The sequence below is a fragment of the Peromyscus maniculatus genome, chromosome 8 (genome assembly GCF_049852395.1).
Source record: "Peromyscus maniculatus bairdii isolate BWxNUB_F1_BW_parent chromosome 8, HU_Pman_BW_mat_3.1, whole genome shotgun sequence".
Lineage (NCBI taxonomy): Eukaryota > Metazoa > Chordata > Mammalia > Rodentia > Cricetidae > Peromyscus > Peromyscus maniculatus.
The window spans coordinates 49,805,304-49,829,900 of NC_134859.1; the positions used below are offsets into that span (position 1 = coordinate 49,805,304).

At 45.8% G+C, this 24,597-nt stretch overlaps 1 protein-coding gene across 2 annotated transcripts in view; it reads right to left on the minus strand.

The window, feature by feature from the left end:
• The window catches only part of Myocd (myocardin), a 93,580-nt gene extending 89,314 nt beyond the window's left edge, over positions 1–4,266 (minus strand). For both annotated transcript variants that reach the window (XM_006973521.4, XM_076542616.1), the window contains exon 1: positions 3,727–4,266. In XM_006973521.4, the coding sequence (XP_006973583.2) occupies positions 3,727–3,781 (55 nt within the window). In that variant the 5' untranslated portion in view covers positions 3,782–4,266. The remainder of the gene's footprint in view (positions 1–3,726) is intronic.
• Positions 4,267–24,597: the final 20,331 nt, after the last annotated feature.

Below are 24,597 nucleotides of genomic sequence, written 5' to 3' on the forward strand. Positions count from 1 at the left end.
GTCTAGATTAATGCGGGAATTAGTAAAACTCCTACATTGTCTGCAGGGTGGAGGACAGAGGGACAGGAAGGGTCCAGAATTCTTCAGGCTTTCTCTTGGAGGACAAGAAACTACTCACATGCATGGGAGGCCGGATCCTGAGCACCGGGTCTTCACTGCCTGTTTTGATAATCCCAAGATTCTTTTAGCTACAGCTGTGTGCTATCAGGCCTCCTCCTTGCCAGGAAGGCAGAGCTAAACCTGCTGGCTTCCTTCCCTCTGAATCCTAGGTCTGTCCCTGATCACCTAGCTTTCCTCTCATGCTGCTCCCACCTCAGACTGAGTCCTAGCTGAGATATGAATTCTGTAATTTGGGGGACTCAAAATCTCAAGAGGCTCATGGATATTGGACAGGACAGCAGAACATTGGAGAAACAGTCCCGGGACTGTAGGTGATTGCCAAGGAAAATATTACAGGCACAGTGAAATGTGCATTTCAGAGAAAACTTTGTCCTAAATATTGATAAATACTGAAAGCTTATCATTGTTTGTTCAAAATTAAAACTGAACAGGGTGTTCTGTTTGCTGAATCTGACAAGTCTACATTTATGAGGAGGTAAGGCTGGCAACCCCAGGTACCCGAGACTGCTTTGGTTTGGGCTGTTTGAGATGGGTAAGCGGGAGACAAAAGGGGGGAAAACCTGGACACGCATGGTTTTTGTTTGAAACGAAAACCAGGTGGGAACCTCGTTATTTTCGATTCCCCTGTGTTTCTGTGTGTGTCCTTGTGTTTTGCGGACACAGAGACTGATATTAAGAAAAACTGCAGAAAATGACACCAATTACAAGTATTGAATAAACAGTGGGAAAATAAACACTGTAAAAAAAAAACGTGATCAGTTTAAAAATAACCATATTAAGTGTAGGTAAGCTGCCTCCTAGTTACCCCCCATGGCCATGCAGCCTCATCATCTCGCTTGTTCCCATACAATCTTTATGCCTTCCAAGAGCCATGCATAATACCAGAGCCTAAGAAACCACTTCTTTCCACTTGGACATCTACAAGTTAAGTAACCAAGGTCTGGAGGGAAGCAATGGCAGATTGAGGATCCCAGTGCCAAAGAGCATTAGACCTGAGGGCACACCAGCGTTGGTCTGTGTCCTAACTAATCTGCTTGTGGTATCAGATTTAGCTCTTATAAGCACCCTAGCAACACCTTCATTATTCAGGTGTGAGGTAAGTAAGACAGGGAGAATTATGACTCTGGCCTGGGTCAGAGGTCGTATAGCCAAAAGGTAGAAGAGGTGATGGCTGAAAACCCAGCTACTCCGGCTGAGATGCCAGCACTGGGCTATGACACCCTGCCTCTGTCAGGTAAGATTAATTTACATCACCAAACATGTTACAAATGTAAACACTCAGAGTCCCCAACTCCTATGGCGGACCAGTCACTTAATCACGAGGTTACTTGGACAGAGTCAGTGGAAAGTTGATAAGACATTGTTGCTATCCATGCCAATTTCAGAATGAAAGGAACTGTGCGGGCTGTGAATGTGCCCATTGCTAGCATCGCAAAGCAATCGGGTTTCAGTTAGTTTTGAAATATTAACTTTAAAATCATAATACCAGAGTCTACTATTGAAGTGACGATTCACTGCCACATCGGAGGTTCTGAGCTTGCAGCTGGAGTCCCTCAAGAAATAAGAAGAGGCACAAAAAGCAGGACAGGGTGGCTGAGAGGGAGGAGGAAGGATGGGAGAGAGGGAGAGAGAGACAGACAGACAGATAGAGAGAGAGAGACAGACAGACAAAGACAGAGAGACAGATAGACAGACAGAGACAGAGAGAGACAGAGAAACAGAGAGACAGAAATTAAGGTAAAGTGGAAGCCCTCTCATTCACTGTTAGTCACAAAGTGAAGCAAAGTCCCCTTGCCAGCCAGGTCTTGGCCATCTGTCCACTGTGGTCATGCTGTCCAGAAAAGGTACCCAGTACCCACCCATCACAATTTACAATTTTACAAGCTGTATGTTTTCTTCATTTTGTATGAGATTATCAACCACGGCATCTCAAATACACAACTTGCTTTGGCCATCTCAGATTCCAGTTTCCCCATTTATCAAAGATGGAGGGTTAAACTTCCTGCTTCTGCATCATGCTTCCCAAAACTACCTTCCTTATGACACAGCGGCCTGAAAAGAAGTAAGGTTGGGTTTCTCCAAAGTTCTAGGATAAAGATCTGCAGGGTCCAGCTGGAGGCCTCAGGCCTCCACACATCCGCAGAGGTGGCGATTGGAATAGTGCAAACATTGTCTTTCCTCCCCACTCTATGTGAGCTGAGGGGTTCCTTGATAGATCTGTTTTGCAAGCCCACTCTCCAGAGCATCACCAAATTCTTTTAGAGATGAACCAGCCTCTCTCTATCTCTCCCTCTACCCCCATTGAACCATACAGGAGCATTTGAAATAAACTCAGCTTAATGCAAAAACAAAAGGCCATCCTCGCTTCTTCAGAAAGGTGGCACTGTTGCCTTGCGGTTTTGAGCAAGTTACCAAGCATGTGAGGTCTCTGATGAACAACCACCTTCTCCTCACCATGGAAAGGAGAGGGCAGATGAGATCCATGGCTAACACTGATGGCTAGTGGCGAGGAGATACGCCCCAGAGCTGCAGGGGCACCCTGGCTTGTGGCCACTTAAGCCCTAGAGTTTTCAACTTGCCTCACTATATAGAGCCTTAGAAAATCTGTGGTGGGTCCCACAGACACCTAAGGACCAGGAGTAACAAAGGCAGTCACAGAGGCTCCATCAGCCACTGTAGTCACTTTTGAACCACCCGTCTCAAGTCAAATAATTGTGCAGCCCGTTCAGAAGCACCAAGGAAAGCGACTGAGAAGGAAGGACACCAGCATCCAGCCGACACCTGTTACCCAGAAGGCTCCCTCCAGAACTCTCATCAAAAGGATCCTTCTTAGAAGTTGTGTTCCGCCATCAATGAATGGTCTGTTACCACCGTTACAAAAGCAATAACATGCAAAGCTATGTGGCCCTGCCGGGATAGTGATGCGGGAACCCACACTCCTGAACCTTCTGTAGGCCTCCAGACAAACGCTTTCCTTCTCTACTCACCTCTCTGGACTGTCCCATCTGAAGTTTCTCTGTGTGCCACTAATACAACAATTTCAGGGAAAACTGTCCATTTATAAATATCAGATGGTTTGGGAAAAAATATTTGTGGCACTGGGGTTTTTTTTCCCCCATGGTGATGTCATTTTAAATTCTTAGTGTGCTCCAAATTCGCTATTTTTACTTCCTCCAAGTGACTTTTTTGGGAAATACATTTGTTTGGATTAGCTACATGTTAAGTGACCCCTGGACTTGACACACAACACTAGGTTCATCTTCTCAGCAGTTGTAGCTGATAACGCAGCCGCTCTCTTAACTTCAGATCCCGTATTTGCCCATTTCAACACTGTTCCCTTTGGATAGTCCCCCCGAAAACTCCTATTCACCGATAGAGGAGAAATACAGTCAAATAAAGACATTGGATTATTCATAAACAAAACTCACGCTCGACACAGGTGAAAGGGAAGACATTTGAAGGCATTCATTCAGTCAAACACAGCTGTTCACTTTGGGGGAACAGAGTGGCGGCCGCCAGCGCAGGCCCGAGGCATTCATTGGAAAGCAGTTGAGTGGAGAGCGGTAGAAACGAAAAGTTTAAGGAGTACTGAACGCCTTACTCTACCTGATCGGAACTTCCTTCTAATCAGCAAAGAGTGCTCAGACCCCAGGAGTGTCATGGTGAGTCTCAGCAAGCCGCTGGTCGCTGGCCAGGCGCCCCCTGCTTTCCACCAGAAACTGGCTCCCGGGAGCCCAGAGGACAGCAGCTAACAACCCAGAATTCATCCAACTCTCAGGGAGCTCCCTTGGGCAGGAGGACGCACAGTGGCCGCCAGTGTCCCCAGAAAACTGGCACCTCCCCCCTCGCCGCGCGCGAGGCTAATTAACTCCCAGCAGGCAGGACCCTCCTCCTCTCAGGGTGGCCAGGAGCTGCCGCATCCTAGGCGTTCCTGACTGATGTCATAGGCTGCCAGCGGTCGCGGAGTATCGCCACTACGCCTTTATGAAGGTCCCAAGTTTGCTATCTGATCCTCTTTACTACTGACAGGAGATTAGCCAATCAGGAGCGGCTGGCGGAGCCTGGGGGGACCCGGCGAGGCCCCGGGAGCCTCAGCAGCCCGCTCTTAACTCTTTGCAGAAGATTAAGCAGCGGCTGCTGGCCCGGGCGGGAGTCTGAACTGACACTGCTACGTCGGCTGCCTGGAGGCTGCAGGTGGCGCCCGGAGTTCGGAACGTACCGGGCGCTGGCTGTGCACGACCCCGGTGTCTCCAGTCTGCTGCAGGGCTCGGGAAGGGACACCCTCAGAACCCGCTGGAGCCCTGCCCAAGAAGCCGGGCTTACAACGCCCGGGAGCGCTCGCATTTTCTTGGCATCCGAGCGGTGGTGCATCAAGGAGACCGGACATCTCGCAGCAGCTATAGCCGCCCAAGAGAGTCCGAGAAGGTGGCGAAAGCCTTTAGCTGTGGATGGATGCCCTCTTTAGGGACACAAGAGACTTGGTGTCTGGGGACTGAGCACAGAGGGGGAAGGTGCAAGAGTCGAGTGCCCTACTGGGTTCTCAACAGGGGGTAGGACAGGGGGCTTGGACATGCCAGGTTGGAAAGGTGCAGAGGCTTTCCCAGTGCCTTCTCTAGTGGGAAATTCACCGCGCACCCAAAGCGGCGCTAATGCACGTTTCTAGGGGCCTTTGGGGGTAACACGTGCGTCATTAAGTACAACAAATATTCTGTGTAAGACAAAGGCACAAATAAAAAAAATCGAAGTGCACACATAAAAATATACAATTTGCTATTATTTGCAGCCTTCTGTGCACGTAGGCTCCCAGGTACCATTCCTTACATCTCCACTTTTGGCTCAAAACTCTGAATTCTTGAAAGATCAGCCAGCGACAGCTGGAAGAAGTGACGATAACTTCTGGGGCTAATCTCTGTCCTGATCCCGGGGGGCGGGGAGGGGGCTTCTGCCTCTGTCTTCTGTCGCTGAAGACCAGCTAGGCGGACTAGACCTTCCTTTTCCTCACTCCCTGGGCTGCACCAGCGTCGGTATGAATTACGTTTTCTGGGACAGGCAACTTTCTCCCCGCCACTTAATCAGAGAGGAGGTGGAGCCGCCCTACCCAGCTTCCTGGCAGCCCAGGCCTGTGAGAGGCTGCCTCCTGCGGAAGCCCGCATTCCACAAGCAGTGCAGGACTGGGCTGTTCCTGTGGGAACCAACCACCACCACCGCGTTAAGGGCTTACAGCCACCAAGATTCATTACCATGCAGGTTTGAAGGCTGGGAGTCAGAAACGGGCCTCACTGGGTTAAAGTCAAGGTGTTGGCAGAGCTGTGTTCCCTTCTGGAAGCTCATGAAGAGAATCCATTTCCTTTCCCTCTCCAGCTACTAGAGGCCACCCATGTTCCTTGGCTTCTGGCCCGTTCTTCCATCTTCCAAAAGAGAAATTGTGGGTCAAGTTCTCGTTCCATCTTATCAGTCTAACAACTCCCCCTCCCCCCCCCCACACCTTTTGTATCTCTCTTTGAGTGAGTTAACCTTACTTTAAGGAAACGCTCTGTTAGGCCAACTGATGATGGACCTTAATTCCCATTTGCTATGGAATGTAACAGGGTCGCTGATGCCTGGAAACAGAACATGAAGGCGAGGGTGTGATACTGTGGGTCACACAGAGTGGCTGTCTTCTCAGCTTCTCTTCGCTGTAGTGAAACCCCACCATCCAGGTCTTCAATGAAAAGAAATAAAACAGGAAGATTTGGGAAGGGCAAGCTCAGGAGTCTAGGAGAGCCCTAAGCAGGTTTGAGACGCGTGGGGCTGTGGGGCAGGGGCTACTCCAGAGAAAAGAGGTAGTAGTATTAGGAGCATTATAAAATCCCGTGGAGAAAACAACATTTCAAAAGAAAGAGTGAAGAAAAGAACCAAGCAGGTCTTGACACTGAGGGCGGTGAAGCTGAGATAATGCCCACAGAAGCCCAATGGGGCATTCTTGTTTAGTGGGGGGTTGTGATGAAATCCAGGGAAGGCTCCAACCCAGGGGTCTTCCTGACCCAGAGGGAGGGAGTGTGTTTGAGTTTGTGCTTGGAGACAGGAGCCAAGTCCCTCTTTTGTTTTCTTTTATTGTTGTTGTTTAATGAGGTGAGGTCTCCCGAATGAGTGTAGGCTACACTGGAATTCTTTCCGTGTCCATCTCGAAAGGAGTTTATTAATTAACCTTTAAAATAATGTTTTTATTAATTCTTCAAGAATTTCACATCATGAATTTTGAGCATATTCATGCTCCCTCCCCCAAGCCAATCCAGATCTACTCTCTCCATCTTCCTTACCTTCCTACCCGTCCGACTTTGAGTTGTCCTTGTGGTCACCTCCTCTTTTTCCTGTTTTCCCTCCTCTCCTCCTTCCTCTTTTGCTTTATTGAAAACCATTGTGTTCGATTTGTAATGCTAAACTACTCTCAGGTCAGGCGTGGAGCCTGCTCAGGCTGACCACAGTCCTGCCTCTGTGACCACAGTCTCTGGAGTGCTGGGATTAAACCTTTGTGTCACCACACCCCCTTTCTTCCTTTTGTCCCCTTCCTTTCTTCCTTCCTCTGTCTCCTGTCTCTCTGTCTCTTGGCCTCACCCCACCCCACCCCCCGCCACCTCTGCCGCCACCGACTCTGGTGTGAGTTGGGAAATCCTGATAACCACAACCCTCTTCCATTTTTCCCACCAGAGTGTGGAGCAGCTGACTTCTGCCCTCTGGGATTTCTAGCCCTTATGGCTTGGCATATCTATGGATATAAATATGTGCATTATAGAAGCTCATCCTTTGCCCTCTGCGGTCAAATATTTTTATGACTTTTTGGGTGGAATTTGGACAGGCTGTTCCCCAGGAGAATGGAATCTCAGACAGCTGCTGTCAGAATGTACTGTAGCCGCACAGCACAGCGATGGCTGCCCGTGCAGCCTGACTCCTCACCGGTAGTTTTTCAAGGTCCTTCCCCTTTCTCATGGAATTTTGTTTTGATTTTTTTTTTTTACTTTGCTGTTAGTCAATTGTTTTTGCTTTTGTTTTGTTTTTTACTATGTCAGAAATTATAGTCACGTGACACATAAGGATGGCTCAATCTACCATGGACGAGTAGAACCCATATGCAAGGGTGCTCCCTTAAGATTGTAAGTTCTTGCCGGGCGGTAGTGGCACACACCTTTAATCCCAGCACTCGGGAGGCAGAGGCAGGTGGATCTCTGTGAGTTTGAGGCCAGCCTGGGCTACCAAGTGAGTTCCAGGAAAGGCGCAAAGCTACACAGAGAAACCCTGTCTCGAAAGAAAAAAAAAAAGATTGTAAGTTCTTATATAGAGATGAAAAGAATAAATTCTAACTAAAAGTTAGAATTAACCATCTCTATTGCTAAATGGAGAGTGAAGGTGCTTCCTTGTAAAGCACACACACACACACACACACACACACACACATACACGCAAGGGAGAGAGAGGCAGGAGGGAGTTCAGACCAAGGCTATAGCAGAGCCTGTCTAAAAATTAAAACCAAACAAAGAAAAAGTCCAAGCAACGACAACGGCAATCCTCTCTGTCCTTTGTTGATGGTTTGCCCCAAAGGCTGCAGGGCAGTGCACTGCTCATAGGTCTGTGGTGCTACAGGTAGAGATGGGTCCATCTTTATCCACCTCCTTCCCCCCAAAAAAGCCTCATCTTTACCAAATGCGCTCTGCTCCGTCTAGTGCCGCTTACCACTTTTACCAGTACAGCACATGGTGAAGGGGAACTATTGTTATACAAGGGGGGTGTGGAAATCACCGCAGGCTCACTTTAGAGTCATCAGTCATAGCTGTGGTACTCAGCCTGAAGGTAACATGGCAATGGCGGTGTTCATGGGCCTGAGCCCAAAGCATGGCTCAGGGAAGTCAGCTTGAATTCTGATCCCAGACCTTCTTCCTTGAGTACAGCCTGAGGCCCAAAGTTAGGTCACAGGCAGGTGCAGTGTGGTGAGCACAGTCAGCACACCTACACAGGCTGAGGACTTGCAGTTCCTCCCTGGAGGAGGCTCCTTCTTAGCCTGGTCTCTGCTTCTCCCACTGGCATCAGCTTTCACGGTGATCTTGAAGAGTCTGTGATTCAGGTGTCTCTTCCCTCCTACAGTCCTTCTTCTTCCTTTCATGGGTCTGATTGACAAGCAATCAGAGGACCGTTTGCTCTTGCTTCACATACTCTGAAAATACGTTCCAGGATGTGCCTGAGTCCCCATGGCAAGTACCCTGTCAGGCAGATTTGCAAACTCAAATGAGCTGAGTGGTAGGAAGGTGAGAAAAAAGTGTAGGGGTGAAGGGTAGCATGCAACAGATGGGGCAGCTGATAGCTTGCCCAGATGCCTGTGGCCACTGGGGAGGAAATACAGATCCATGTTCAACAACTGAACAGAATCGGAAATCCAGGTGTAAAACACTGGGTTTTGAAAACACAAACAATTAGCAGCAAACAGCAATAACATGTGTCCTACTATATGACCGGTTGGTCTGCGGGGACGTGCAGATTATTCAAAAAATGGGTGTAACATTGTAAATACGATATGTCGTGTAAGAACAACTGCCTCTACCGAATGATACCATGTCTGTGCTCACTGCTGACAGAGGCATGGGAGATTGAGAGCTTCAGTCAGTGCAGCAGAAGCGGCCAAGTCCAAACGCTTGCTAACTGCCTCCCCTTCTCAATCTAGAATGCTGTCAGCTGTCAGCTTCTCCCAGCATCCCCGGGGCCTGTGCAGGGGGAAGTGGGTACCGTCTCTGCTGCATTAACCTCTGGTCAAAAGAACATGAGGGCACACCCACTGTGACCTCAGGCTGAGTGGTAATTCCACACCACGATTCGATGCCTCAGGAAAGCAATTTAACTTCTCACCTCTGAAAAACCACTCAAACTCTAGCTGGGCAGGGGAAATAGGTCGAGTCACTGACTGAAGGAATGCAGCCTTGGTCACTAGCTTATTTCAATTCCAGAAATATTTATTCAGCACCAACTGTGTTCTAGCAGCAAAGGGAATATAAAGATGGAACAGATAGGGGCTGGGACCTTGAGCTGAGACGACAATGATGGGTCTTCCGTAGGCTCCCAACAAACCTGAGTCCGGGGTCATTACTGCACCGTGCTAGTTAATGTCATCATGTCTCAGGTGGAACTCATGTCAGGCACAGCTAATAGAACCTGCTTTCTTTTGTGAAACTGAATATAAAAGGACTTTTTCCTAACTTAAACAAAGACTTCAATTTAAACAAATGTTAAAATAAAAAGTAGTTTCAGTTGAAAGAATCTGTCACAAACCTTTCTTTCCCTGCCTGCCAGAAACACTTCCCATCCTGCCTCCTCCTCAAAGGGCATACAACTTGAAGCCAAGTTGAAGCCATTGGGCGAGAGGATGATGTTACAGGGTTGAAAGGTCATGGGCCCTGCATCCTCTCTACTTTGTCCTTCAGTGTCCTTGCTAGTCCTTTAAGGAGTAGAGACCACACACCAGCAGAGAGTCTGCTGGCAGCTTTTGAATCAGCCCCACTCATTTTCCAACCCCTTCTAGTGTTTAGGTTACAGAGCACAGAGGTTTTGTTCAAGCTACTTTGAATTACAGCTCTACAATGGACATATCCTTCTGGCCCAGGGTCGGCCTAGGACAACTCTCATTGCTTTGCTCCCTTTGTCCTAGAGCATGTAGAAGATGGAAAAGCCTAGAACAGTGATTAAGCCACCATCAGCTAAGTGTGAGTTGCACGCAACAACATATTCAACTCTTTTTTTGTTTGTTGGTTTCCACAAAACTCAGAGAAGCTCTTTTGCTTGTTTGGGTTTTGAGGGTGCCAGAGTAACCTACAAAAACAATTTAAGAATGGGTTTATTTTGTCTCACAGTTGAAGTGACTGTAGTCTGTCATGGCATGGGAGGTCTGATGGGCAACTTGAGTGAAGGTGAGGAGGATAGTCATGTTGCACCCTCATTTGGGAAGCAGAGGGAGATGAATGCTGATTTTTTTTTAGCTTGTTTTCTTCTCTCAAGTCCCCAGTTCGTAGGATGGTGCCACCCACATTTAGAAAGGGTTTTCTTTACCTTTTTCTAGAGACCTTCTCCCAGATGTGCCTACATGTGCATCTCTTATAAGATTCCAGATTCAGTCAAGATGACAGGGAAAAATACCCAGTACAATGACTGAAGATTGCTAGTTATCCAAGCACAGGTACATGTTTGTCTTTCTAGATTTTCTTGGGAGATAGAGCATTGCTGATTTCCCTCTTCCTTATAAAACCCATCTCATGTCCCTATGCCCCTCTGAAGTTTTGCTCTTGTATGCTGGACCACAGTTTATTGAACTGTGTTATGGCATAATTGAATGTGGGGGTCCAAAATATTTGGAACCAATATTTTGGCAATAGTAAAAGGTTTGTAGACTGTCGTGGTTTGAAGGAGAAGGGCCTCCATAGCCCCATATATTTAAATCCTTGGTCCCCAGTTAGTGGAATTGTTTGAGAAGGATTAGGAGGTGTGGTCTTACTGGAGTAGGTACAGCTTTGAAGGAGGGGATGTGTCACGGAGCGTGGGCTTTGAGGTTTCAAAAGCCCATGCTGGGCCCAATGTTACTCTCTCTGCCTTCTGCCTTTGGATAATGATGTAAAGCTCTATGACAGTTTGCTTCCTGACATGATGATCAGGGCACTGCTAAAACTGTAAGCCAACCTTCTTTTTTTTTTTTTTTTAAATAAGAGTTGCCTAGGTCATGGTGTCTCTTCACAGCAACAGAACAGTAACTAAGACATGGACACTTAACAACTGAAAATCCATGCAAATAAGACTGGTGATCCGTCTGAGGTGTTTCAGGAAGAGCTTGCCAGTGTTGTGTCATACTGCATCTTCACAGCTTCGGTTCTGAACACATGTGTGGGCTTTATACTGCGCATGTGTCCGCATCACAGGTCTCCGGAGAATACTGCCTGAACTGTCTCAGTTCACATTCAAGATTTTCGTATGTTATGAACTGCAGTGATTTTTACTCTGAATACAAAGGCTTCTGCTCTTACAGAGCATAACGGTTTAGATACAGAAAACAGACTTGATTTTTTTCCCTACCATCGTTTCTTAGCATGTATTAAATTAGTAGATCTTTGGACTATATTATATTAGAATGTTTGATTTTAAAGTTATATTTGAGTTGCTCACTTGAGTGCCCTTAAAAATTACTCAGTGGATTTTGACTCTGGACTAAGATGGAATTTCCGTAGCCTTCTGAGATGTCCCTAAACATGCTTCAACCAGATTTTTTTATTATGTATCTATGGAAAAATGGCATTTTCATTATTGATGACTGTAAAAACAAAACACTGATCAAGTTTGAATAACATTGAAGACTCCCTGCATCCTGCAGTATCAAATACTTAATGAAGCTTTAATTCTGTATGTAAAAATAAATGAGCAATCTATCTCATTAATATGAAAATGTGCTTCCACTTTTAATAAATGCTAGCATTATATATACCAAATACTTTAAAAATGTCTCTATTTAAAACTTATTTTCAGTAAGTGTTTGATTTATAGGTATATTTTATTTATTGATATAACATGTCACGTAAAGATTTCCCATGCAAAATGACACTGAATGGAAGAAACCCAAAAAATCTTGTTCTAGACCAATGTAATCACATGTTTCTCCACTTTGATTTCCTCAAAGCTTTTTGAACCCCCAAGTACAAAACCAAACTTACCTTCCTCTGTCCCGTGTTCCCTATGAGCCTCCTCCCGTCCCTGTGTCTCCTTAGCTGTAGTTTCCTGCCCTTTCAAGTGTGTGGGAAACCACTTGCCTGACTCTAGCTTGGAGAAGCGCCCACTGCTGCCCCCTGGGCCTCCTCCCATTGCTATTCCATCTATCTCAGAGCCCCATCTGTACCCACTCTTAAAGGCTCCTTGCCTAGTCCTCCTTTCGTTTAGCCTTAGTACTTCTATGCTTCAGGTCTTGGCTTTTTCCTGCTTTGTTACAAGTGTCTCTTGACCTTCCCCTGCTCCAATTCAGCTTCCATGTGGCCATCAAGGTCATACTTCTAAATCAGATGCCATTGTACTCCCCTTGCTTTGCTACTGGCTTATCTTACGTGTGTTGGTGTTATTGTGACAGTCAGTGTGTTGTTTTGCTTTGAGACAAGGTCTTGCTATGAAACCCGGGCTGGACTGGAACTTCCAATCTTCCTGCCTCCATCTCCTAGGTAGCTAGGAAGAGTGTTGGGACTGTAGCGCAGCAGTAGAGCATTTGCTTAACCTACATGTTGCCCTTGGTTCAACACCCTTTACTTACAGAAGGTACATACATAGATAGATAGATAGATAGATAGATAGATAGATAGATAGATAGATAGATAGATAGATGGAAATGGAAACTAAGTATCTGGGATGGCAGGCCTGTGTGAGCATGCCAGAGTATCAATTATTTCCAACACAAAGATTTATCAGTCATCTGTGGGAGATTGAAGGACAGGAATAATGCTGCCACGTTCATCAGTAACTCATGGTCTAGCTTTCCCTTTTAATATCATTAATTTTCTGTCTCTCTTCTCATAATAAACTACCCTTTGATATATTTGTATTTTCATTATTATATATTGAGCAGTGTTTCTTGTTTTCCCCTCCTTCTAAAATTAGTTTATAAACTTGAGGCTGATAAGGATATGACTTTCTTTGAGTCTCCAGAGAAATCTCAGGCGGTGGTTTGCTTTCACAAAGTGTTGCTCAGCTTGGGTTGGTTAGTGGATGCAGCAGAGGGATAATTTTGTTTGTCTGAATCACCCTGGACATGCTATAGCAGTCTGTACTTCCCAGAATTGACGAAACAACTTCTGGTTCATAAAGTGTGACATGGGAGTTTGCTATTTCCTTCAACATTTCTGTGTGTGTGCCATTGGTCACATTGTGTCTCTGAGTTTCACTAGCCTGCCATCTTCTCTACTCCCCAGATAACAGAACGGCGTCCCATAAATCTCTGCCCTGAATCAGGTGACCTTACAAATCATGTGAACATTCTCATTAATCCAGGATGCTTGGTATTGCCTAAAACATGACTGAGCACCTCCCACAGTGCCTGCAGAACTGGGAGGGGTGAGAGGATGACGGATCAAGCTGCAGATGTGGCAGTCAGTCAAGACTTGCCAAACCTCTTCTTCACACCACCCCACTTCTCCAAGGCTGTGTGTGAATCAAAGAGGGGTCTTGCTGTCCTAAGGGATGATGTCTGGGAAAGAGATCTACCTCAGGAACAACATGGTTCACTGAGGGAGTTCAAACACATTCTCTCAAACCTACATCTGACCATTAAGAAATTAGTACATTTTAAGTGTGATTGTCTGAAACGGAAAAATCCCAAGTGCAATTAAAACCAGCTACAGTAACAGCGAGGAAATTCGTGGTGGGAGGCTTGTTTACCAAGATACCCTCAGGAAGCTGGTCTCTGGAACCCAGTGTTCAGTCAAAGGAAACTTTTAAAGTGACTGAACTGAGCAAACAGCCAAGGGATGTTCACACTGAGCCTACCCCTGTGCAGTGGAATGACTTTTTATGAACCTGGCTTGGACGTGTCCTGCATTACGGGAATTCACCAGGCACCCTCCCCTGAACCTCCGCATTCAGGCTGTTCCATCATGCCTCTCTTCTCGAGGATTTTCCTGTCTTGTAATTGCTCTGTTTTCATACTTTTTCCCAAACTCATTCCTACTTTTTTTCTTTTTTCACTTTCAAACCCTCACAGCCTCCTTTTTGACTCTTGCCAAAAAGCCTTCGAGACATTTAAGATGCTTTTTTTTTTTTTTTTTTTTAAAGTGGAAGAAGATGACACAGGAGGCAGGGTAGTTGATTCTAGCGGCCCCTTCCTAGTCAGGGGCAGAGCTAAGTCCCAGGCTGGGGTCTGAGGTCTTTCTGTGAAGCCACTCTTTCCACAGATTGGTTTGTCTCCAACTTGACAGGCGATAGAGACACATCAGCAGCTCTCTGGACATCCACATGCCCCACAGAACCACTGCCCACCGGGGACAGGTGTTTCCTTTATCCCCCTGGGTGGCCAGCGCTCATGTCAGGAAAATTAAACATCTCTGAGTTGTTTCCTGGCTCGTGTAGCCTTTTCTTAAGCGTTCATTGCCAATTCCTGTTGGCTTTGGTAGTGGTGGGGGCTTCTGGAAAGTTCTTTATTATGAACTGACCTTGGTACTAACCCATTCAATGAAAAAAAAAAAAACTCAGAGATTTTGTTACATTATCATGTAAAACTAAAGAACAGTAACTGTATATATGAGACTTTCAAGACAGGAGTCTAGGAAATCCTGATGTGTTTGACAGGAACATTGTTTAAAATGGTCAGAGGAGATTTACGTGACTGAAGTTGGGCTGGGTTTAAAAGGAGGGTTGAGACATCCAACCTACCCAACCACTCTGGTGATGTTATGGTCCTTCATCTTGCAGAGTAGCTGTACTGTCGCGGAGGCTGGTTAGAGCAAAGGTTGTGAGTTTTGGAACTAAAGGTTCAAACACAGTTCCTTTGATTGTATCTTCTATGGCCTGTATGGCGGTGGGGTAAGTTACTTGACCTCTGTATTCTTTGCATCTCAGTTGCCTTATCTGTATGGAGAGAATTCAAGGGATACGAATGTGAAAAGTACCCCCAGAGGCTGGCATGTGGCAAATGGGAGGCAGAGTGCTGACGAGCAGGAAGATGGTGGTGAGACACCGAGTCCTAGTGCCAGAACCTATGAGCTCATCTCCAGGCCGAGCTCCAGTACACAGAAGCACCTTATGCATTTTAGAGTGTTCTACCAACACAGCGACAAGTCTTTGAAAGGAACTCTGCCTATGGCTGCTGTGGTCTTCCTGCAGCTGCGTGAGAAGGCGTGTGGCCAGGGAGGCTGCACACAGCCCAGCTGAGTCTTTATCTTATTTTATTTGAATGATGATTCCCTGAGGAATATAATGTCATGAAATGCCTGGATGTAAATTGTAATAACCAAAGCAATGGCAGTCACAAAGGTTTGAGTTTTGTCCTATTTGGGAAGAAAAGTCCCACTGAAATATTTGCCAGGGTAGAAGTCAATAAATCTGGAATTAAAAACTCCGAAGTCCCCTTCCCCCTCTCTCTATAATTTGGTCTTGTTGGTGAGTAAGTTTGAAGGCAGACATGCCATGACACCTTCTAGGGGACAGAGACAGGTATTAAAAGCTAGTAGACACATATGTCATCCAAGTTTTCTGAGGTTGGGAGTGTAGCTCAGTGACAGAATGATGGCCCACCATGTGGGGCCCTGGGTTTCATCCTCAGCACTGCCCCAAAACAGCTTCTTCAATTTCACCTACAGCACCTGTATTGTGAGCATGCACTTATGCATTCATACATGTCGAACCATTAGCTGCCACTGAGCGGTCTCCTGTGCTAGATATTTGAATGGTTGTAGTATCTCATTTAATGCTCACAATTTTTGGAAGTGGGTACAATTTTTATTCTCCTACAGATGGGGAAACTGAGGCTCAGGGCGAGAATTGACCTTAAAATAAGACCACCAGGGTGTCTATACTAACATCACATCTCAGGGTCATCCATGGAGCTTGGAAGGCCTAACCTCTCTTGGCATTTTCCATGTGGAACCTAGCATCTGAGGAGACCAGAGGTGGTATGTGAGGGTAGGTGGCAGAATGGGCCCCATTCTTTGCTCCATTTCTCTGTTTGGCCTGATGGCCATGAACTGTCCCTGCAGTGGGTCTACCAGATACTTAGACATGTCAGGACTAAAGTCTTGTTGGCTGTCTGGCCTGCATCGTTTCAGGAGGCTTCCTGGTGTTGATACAGTTCCCTGGCGGGGGTGTTGTTTATTTGGTGGGCTCACATAATGGTACCCAACTGAAAGCACTTACTTACCAGGCCAGGGTAAGTTGGTGAGAAATGAAAACCAGGCCATGATGGAAGGGTCTCAGCAAGATTGAGGCTGAGCAAACTAGTGGAAATTCATGAACTGTGGACCATTAGCTGTGGAGCCCTTATGGGACTGGACTAAGCCCTCTAGATAGGCGAGACAGCTATTTATCTTGAACTGTTTAGAGGGCCCCTAGGCAGTGGGGTTGGGATCTGTCCCTGATTCACGAGGGGGCTTTTTGGAGCCCAGTGCCTATTGTGGGACACCTTGCACAGCCTTGGTGCAGGAAGGAGGGGCTTGGACCTGTCTCATCTGAATGTACCAGGCTCTGCTGACTCCCCATGGGAGGCTTTGCCTTGGAGGAGGTGGGAATGGGGAGTGGGTTGGGGTGGAAGGCTGGGGGTCAGGAGGAGGGTGGGGAGGGGGATCTGTGGTTGATATGTAAAATGAATAGAAAATTTCTTTTTTTTTTTTTTTTTTTTTTTTTTTGGTTTTTCGAGACAGGGTTTCTCTGTGTAGCTTTGCGCCTTTCCTGGAGCTCACTTGGTAGCCCAGGCTGGCCTCGAACTCACAGAGATCCGCCTGGCTCTGCCTCCCGAGTGCTGGGATTAAAGGCGTGCGCCACCAACGCCCGGCCGAATAGAAAATTTCTTAATAATAAAAATTAAAAGGGAAAAAAAACAAGAAACAAAATACAAAAACAAACAACAAGAACAACAACAAAAAGACTGAGGCTGAGACAAGTTTATTGTCAGCAATCAGAATTTTTAGACCCATATCAGAAACCAAATATAATGGCAGTTAATATCCCAAGACCCTTGTCCTATCAGGCTTCCTTCCATAAGATTCTCTGACGTCTGGGGAACACAGAGAAACAGAAGGCAGTCTGAATGCTTTGCTGCCTGAAGGGGTGCCTCCATTTCTCAGAAACTGAAAGGCATGCAATGTCCCCAGAGCCATGGACTCTAACCTGAAAAACCTATGACACATGCCTCTCAAGGCAGCTAGATCAGACTAACTCCATGATCCCTGAACCCAGCATGTTGTTTCAATAACTCAAAGTTTTATATAGATATGAGTCCTGCAAAAACTATGTGCCCAAAGCCCTCAAACTGTCAAGGGATAGCCCTGTCTAGAGAAGTGACAGTGTGACTAGGATCATCTGGTTGTTAAGAGACAAGGCTGGACCCTGGGCCCAGATATATTTGAAATACAAATTTTTCCTTTATTTTTAAAGATACCACTGGTTGTTGTCCTTATATGTGAATTTTACAAAAATGGACAGTTTCCTCAATCTGCCTCGGGTTTTCAAATCTTTTATGTGCCGGGGATCAAACTTCCTTTGCTTTTTGACTATGGTCTGCTTTTGGCTCACCTTATGTAAGAATAGGAATGTCATACTTTGTGCAGGTTTGCTCCTGGGTCACCGGAACTTCTCAGAAGTGGATTCATGATTTAGGTTGATGTGAGGACACCAGCCACTATGGTGGCACCAATGGCATTCAAAAACCACTCCACAGATCTCAGGTTGGAAACACATCTGGGGGGAATTCTGATGTCTGACAAAGCAGAGAGATGGCAGGGGTGAGGAGGAGGAGGAGAAGGAGGAGAGAGGGGGGAGAGAGGCATTCATGACTAGGAATTAAGAAATGAACGATGCTATTTGTTTATTAAGATGATAACTCATTCGAACATCACACGCAGCTAACCCCCTTTAAGCAGATAATAAGCACGGCTTGTTCTTTATGATAGTGCGACCATAAAACGAGAAGACTTTACTCTTTGTTATTTATTGGGTCAACCGGACAAATCATTTTTCTACATGCCAGGCTTGGAAAATTCTTTTATTTTCTGTCTCCTTCTTATAAATAAAAACAGCATAGAGCTGATAAATTTATCTTAATGCATTCTGTACTGTAAAATCAACATGAGTTGGCCTTGGCATCGAGGCTTTCAGTCCGAGTGTGGATGGCATGCATATGTTCTTATTTTTCCATTACTTGTTCTTTTAGCTTAGAGCCATGGTAGGAAAAAAAATTTTGGGATGCATATGCGAAATCCCTTTCTCTCTCTTTCTCTTTGACCCCCGTATTAGACTGCGGACCTCAGCATGCTCTTCTCATGTGGGTGCTAAAATCCCTGCCTAAATATTCTGCTGGCATCTCACCTTATCCCTTTGAAATCAATTCTCCATACAGCCACCATAGTGACCTACTCAGTGGAAACTAGCTCATGTTCCTCAGAGCTTTCTAACTCCCCCACAATGTCCCTAGGATCGAACCCAGCACCTCTCATTGCCCCTCAGACCATCTTCAGCCAGTTCCTCTTGTTGCTTCTGGTTCTTCCAGCTTCTTCTTCTTCCATTCAGCTCTTCTTCTCAGCAGCTACTGCGGAAGGGTGGCCAAATACGATGACCTCATTAGCAGGCTCATTTGCAGGCTCATTTGCCCTTTGCTTTCTGGATGTGCCCAATTAATGGGAGGCTCTGGCAGGAACTGGAAGGAAGTGCAGAGTGAGGTCCCCAGTCCAGCCGCAGCCTTCCTGATACCAGTTCCCTCCTCTTCTTGCTGTCCTCAGCATGGTCAGGATGTCCTGCCAATCCGGCCCCTGGGAGTTTTCCATGTGGCTCTGTGGGGCCCTCATCCCACCTACATCTTTGCAGTTATTCCCTTTATCCAAATTGCCTCCAGTTTTCAACATGACTACTGCTCCTAACGGGCCTTAAAGTCCCTGCTGTGTGGCACCTGCCTAAACTCCCAACCTTGCTCTAAGCTTGCCTGCTGTCTGCCAGTCACCTTGTGGGCTCTCCTTCCACGTACATTCTAAAGCACTTATCATGCTACATGCAGAACACAGTCCCCAGCCCCTTTGATTTCCTCTGTCTAATAGTGAGTATTAACTCTTAATCAATGACTCATTGCTACAATGAAATGGGAAGACAGGAGGAAGAAAAGAGGGGGTTGATGATAGAGAGAAAAATAGATTGGGACCATATGAATTAGAAAACCCATGCCATGGGTTAAATTGTTCAGCGTGGTAAAATACATACTCAGTGAAGAAGATAGCCCTAGTTCTACAGAAAAGACAAGACACAAATTAATGGGACATTTAGGAGGTGCTAATGGAACCCTTCAGGTCTTCACCTGCCAGAACTCCACTCCCCTGAGCATCTCAGAAAGGTCTTCTCTGACATCCCTGTCTTAATTAATCTGCTTCCCACTGCCAGACTCTGACTCCCTTTAAGCCTCAGGATTAACTGGAACTGTCTTATTTAGTTATCTACTCAAGTCCCTGTTTTCCTAGTCCCAGTACTGGAATATGAGCAGGATCCTGTGTCTGCCCTGCGAATTTGTAACCTCAGTGCCTAGAAATGAGCCTTGCACATGGCAGCGGCTAGGAAGTCTTGGCTAAGTGTTTATTGGATGAATCTAGTTGCATCATCTCGTTTATAGGTGAGGAAGTTAAGAGTGGTGAAGCTGGGTTGAATTTCTCAGGAACTCACATTGGGATAGAACTGGGGTGTTCCATCAGTACCTCCTAAATGTGCCATTAATTTGTGTCTTGTCTTTTTTGTAGAACTAGGGCTATCTTCTTCACTGAGTATGTATTTTACCACACTGAACAATTTAACCCATGGCATGGATTTTCTAATTCATATGGTCCCAATCTATTTTTCTCTCTATCATCAACCCCCTCTTTTCTTCCTCCTGTCTTCCCATTTCATTGTAGCAATGAGTCATTGATTAAGAGTTAATACTCGCTCTCAGACAGAGGAAATCAAAGCAGGAGGAGACTCGAGGAAGAGCATAAATCGTAGCAACAGGCGTTAACAGTCCTTCATTGGCGAGTGCACTCTGAGGTCATGCTCGGTGGGCGGTGCTTTAGCTCTGTATTCTCCATACCAACACTATGGTCTAGGTGTTCTCCTGTTATAGAGGAAGAACTGACATTCATGGAGGCTGGGGGATTGCTTGGGCTATTGAGAGGATGTCATGGATATTGATATGGGTGTCACCTCAAACTCACCTCCTATGTTCCTCAAGTTTATTGAAGACTCTGCTAAGTCAAGGCAAGAGATATAGTTGATCCAACATCAAAGTGAAGGCAGGGACTGAAAACAGACTCTAGTGAGCAGTTCAGCTTGAGCTTGGACAACTGAATGTGGGTGGAGAGGGAGTCCAAGGACCAGAGTCCATAAAAGAACCAATTTAAAGCTAAGAAGCAGAAAGTGGGCCTCATATCTTGGGTTTATCTGCCTCACATTGCTTCAATAGGGTACCCATAGCAGGTTAACTATATATATAAGAATGAGGTTTTCTTAGCTCACCATTGTGGGCATTTAGAGAACGATGGCCAGACTGGCCCGATCTTGGGGAAGACCTCATGACAATGACAGGAATCCACGCAAGAGTAGAGTGAGACTGGAGAACAGCTCCCCCATGACCTCAGACCCTCCCACTAGACTCCATTCTTTAATGTCCCATGAGCTCTGCTATAACCATATGGAGGACTAAGCCTCTAGCACATTCTAGTACATGGTCCAACAACATCCAAGCCATAGCAAGCACTTTAAGTCTGAGTTTGGGATGGAGGGTCACTGTAACTTTCTGACCCCTTCTCCATATTTTCGAAGGTCTTTGGAAATACTTTTGGCAAGGGGATCTAGTAGGTAAGCAGAATCTTCCCCCTTAACTCAGTAGCAGGACAAAATACTGACTTGGTTTTCTTGAAGTTATCCTGAAGCAAGGTGACTGGATCTGGAGATCCTGTAAGCAGTGAATCGGGACAGAGTTGGGGAGAAGTTTGTGGAAGTCAGTAGTGTCTGACTCAGAAAGAGGGAGCCAAGCTAAGGCCTTGGTCATCATTGGCTGTCAATCAAAGTATTTAGGCCCTTGATAGGAATCTCTTACTTGCAGACCAAGGTTTAGTGTTCAGTGTGTTCTTTTGACTGGTGTCACCTGCACATGACATCTTTTTTGTCCCAGTGAATTTCTCTCTCGATTGCAGAAAATGAATAGAAGGCCAGAAGGAATAGCTGGGCTGCTCAACCAGGGACCAGGCAGGTGAGTAGCGGGGAAGTAACTGTAAAGTACTTAATCTCCATCCTGTAAGTGTTCCAAAGAAATTGCTTAATTTATTAGTATGCAGAGGCTGTTGTGCAACTGATAATAACAAAAACTACTTCTGCATTTTCCTAGGTCTACTTTTGAGCCGCCCAATGTTTTCATCATAATATTTACTTCTGGGTAAATAGGCTAAATTCTCCAATTCTGATACAAAACAGAAAGATCAGAGAATGAAAATAAATAGATGACATGGCTGTTTAAAGATAATGTACAATGTTTTCTAGCAGCATAAATATTTGATTGTAAAACTTTCAATATGTTGTGTCTGTTAACTAGTAATGTACAACATTTAAATAACTCATCCAGCCCAAGTGGGCTCCGGTCACTCAGGAGGACAGAAGGAAGGCCAGCCCGGCAGTAGGCCCATTTCCTATCACAGAACACCCCGTGGCTGAACCCAGAAGCTATCTGTCCCATCTGGAGCCCTTTGGCCAGGATTTAGCCACAGACAAGAGCAGAGGGTTAAATGGAGCCCTTGCAGACAGAGAATTTTCTCTTATTTGATTTTGGACCAAATTTTCTCTGTTTCCTACATAGAGCCTTCCATGCCAGGCAAGGTTTCTCCCTCTGAACCATACACCCAGTCCTTGGCTTTTTGAGATAAAGTCTCAGACTCAAGATCCTCCTGCCTCCACCTCCTGAGGGCTGAGACGAAAAGATGGCCAGTCAACCCTCTGTTGAACTGCTGTTAGACCTGGGGATGCTCGGTTTGGCTGGGACTCTTTGACGTGTGTGTTTGACTTTTGCATTTAGGGTGGGGAGCTAGATGGTATTTCTGGAGCACGATGGAGGATGTAATTGGATTTACTCTGAAATTCCATCCAACACATTGTCTTCCCCTCTCTCCACACACTGAATTCTGTGATTAGGACTCATGTTACAACCAAGGGAGAATCTGGGAGGCCTTTTACATTTCTGCTCGTGTGTGTGTGTGTGTGTGTGTGTGTGTGTGTGTGTGTGTGTGTGTGTGTGTGTGAGAGAGAGAGAGAGAGAGAGAGAGAGAGAGAGAGAGAGAGAGAGAGAGAGAGAGAGAGAGAGAGAGAGAGAGAGAACCTCTGCAGGCAGATGTGGAGGCCAAAGGTTGATGATGAGATGTTTTCCCCAATCACTTCTCCACTTTTACTGACAAGGTCCCTCACTGAAACTGAAGTTTGCCATTCTGGCTAGTCTGACTCTGGCATCCACCTGTCTTTGCTTTCTGGCATTGGAGTTACAGAAGTATCTCACACATCAGCTTTTGACATGGGTCTGAGGACCCAAACTCAGTCCCCCACACTTGCACAGCCCTTTCCTAGTCTCCCAGCCTTGGTTTATGTGTCACCTGTAACAAGGGACAAACACAACATAATGTGCCTCATCCTTCTGTGTGAGGGGCGAGTCATGGGCACAGTCTACGAGAACACAAACCCTCAGCAGACATCAAATCCACGGATGCCTTGCTGCTGGCCTTACAGCCTCCTCCAGTTTTGAATCCAGCGGGGACTGAGGATGAAAACGCTAAGCACTGTGTTGACTAGACAGGGTGCTCTTTCTCAACAGCCCATGAACCTGTCTGCAGGGCCTCTGAGAAGGGTGGGTAGTTTTCCGACCTCACCCATGCTGCACAGGAGTCTGCTGCACCTTGGATGAATCCTAATTACAACTCGATCAGAAGCACACTTTGGCTTCAGCAAGGTGAGCGGAAGAGCACGTCCAGCTGACAGTCACACGGGTCCACTCCTTTGAGGTAACAGGAAGACGGGAGGCAAGCACAGTGTTTCTTTGGTGCATGAATCTGAACCTCATAGTCTTAGTTTCTTAGTATCACGGTTATTCTCCATCCTGTCAGATTGGCAGCACTAACAGCCACATCTATTAACAATAAATAACATGACAGTAATGTGGGAATTCTTGCCAACTCTAAAAATGACAAGATGTAAATTTTCACACGTGCAAAGATATGTTCTTGCTGTTACCCTGGGTGATTGTGAGGATCAAGATCTGAAAGAGATAGAACAGTGGAAAGCATTCAAGTTCCAGTCCCAGAGATAATGGCCAGGAGTTTGTACCTCTTTGTAGGTGACCAGTTATCTAGCCAGCCCGGCATATTCAAGCCTCCTTTGATGTTTGTTGATTGAATGAGTGAGCCTCCATGGCAGCCTCAGAGGTTTCCCATCGTCAGTATTCTTCTGCCAAGCATTCAGTCAGAGGGGATGAACTTCCAGAGTGAAGAGCTGGCTTCAATCCGTTCACAATGGTTTCTTAGTGTCTTCTTTATTGCTTTTATTTTCATTTACTATATAGGGGCTGGGCACTGAGGATAGAAATTCTTGGTGTTTTCAAAGCCTGCGTTTGCTGTTTTGAGACTCTCAGAATTCCCAAATCCCACTGAAAGGAGGCTATTGAAATGTCATTGGGTAGAAGTGTGTGCCCCTCCTGGCTCGCCACCTCATCTCTGGTGATATAATCCCCATGAAGAAAGCCACATTATAGCTATTATGCTCTCCAGACTCAGAAACAGTAAAATAAAAGAAAATTAAATCAATCCATGTTAAGGACCCACTGAGTTAATTAACAGAGAAGAAAGTACTTTTGAAAATTGGGTGTGAGTAGTGCATTAATTAGTCTGCCATTCATCTGTGTCACTCAGGGGCAACCACCATCCACACATAGTCACAGCCTCAGAATAGTCTTGCATAGTTTCCACTTTGCAAATCTTTTCTTTCCTCCTGTTTTATGAATCAGTGTAAAAGTGTTCATGATGCTCAGAGACCTCTAACCTAATTACTCTTACTATTCTGTACATTCTCCTGCACCTGAGTGGGCTCTGCCGCATGAGCATTTCCATTCGTCGCTGCATGCACTAAACATTCATGCAAAGTGGAGAAACGTGACTTGCTACCAAAGACACAGCCTAATAGGAAACTAATGCAGAGCAGTGAGTGTGGAGGGATGGTAAGCCTTGTTGACAGGCACAGTTCACACAGTGCTGGGTGTATGAAGGCAAATAAGAAAATGCTTTCATCTGGAGATGTATTCACACATATTAATATGAATGGGCGAACTACTTACCATATCTCATGAAACCTAACATGAACATTTTTTTTCTGTTACTGAAAAAGTAATGCCTTTCAAAATTGGTGGAGTATCACTCTGGAAATGGCAGAGATTTTTTTTTTTTAGTAGAATGTAAAATGATGGTTGATATTACGATCAACAGAGGTACGTGGTAAATCATTAGAGGTAAGATTTGTTTGTCAAAGAGCAGTCCACAGCACAGCTTACCTGGACATTTAGAAGCAATTTCTGGGACTAGAGAGATGGCTCCACAGTTAAGTGCCATGCACTGCTCTTGCAGAGAACCTGAGTTTGGCTCCCAGCACCCACATTGGGTAGTTCACAACACCTGTAACTCCAGCTCCAGGCGTTCTGACACTCCATTTTATCTGACCACTATAGACACCTGTACTCACACATATCCGCAAACA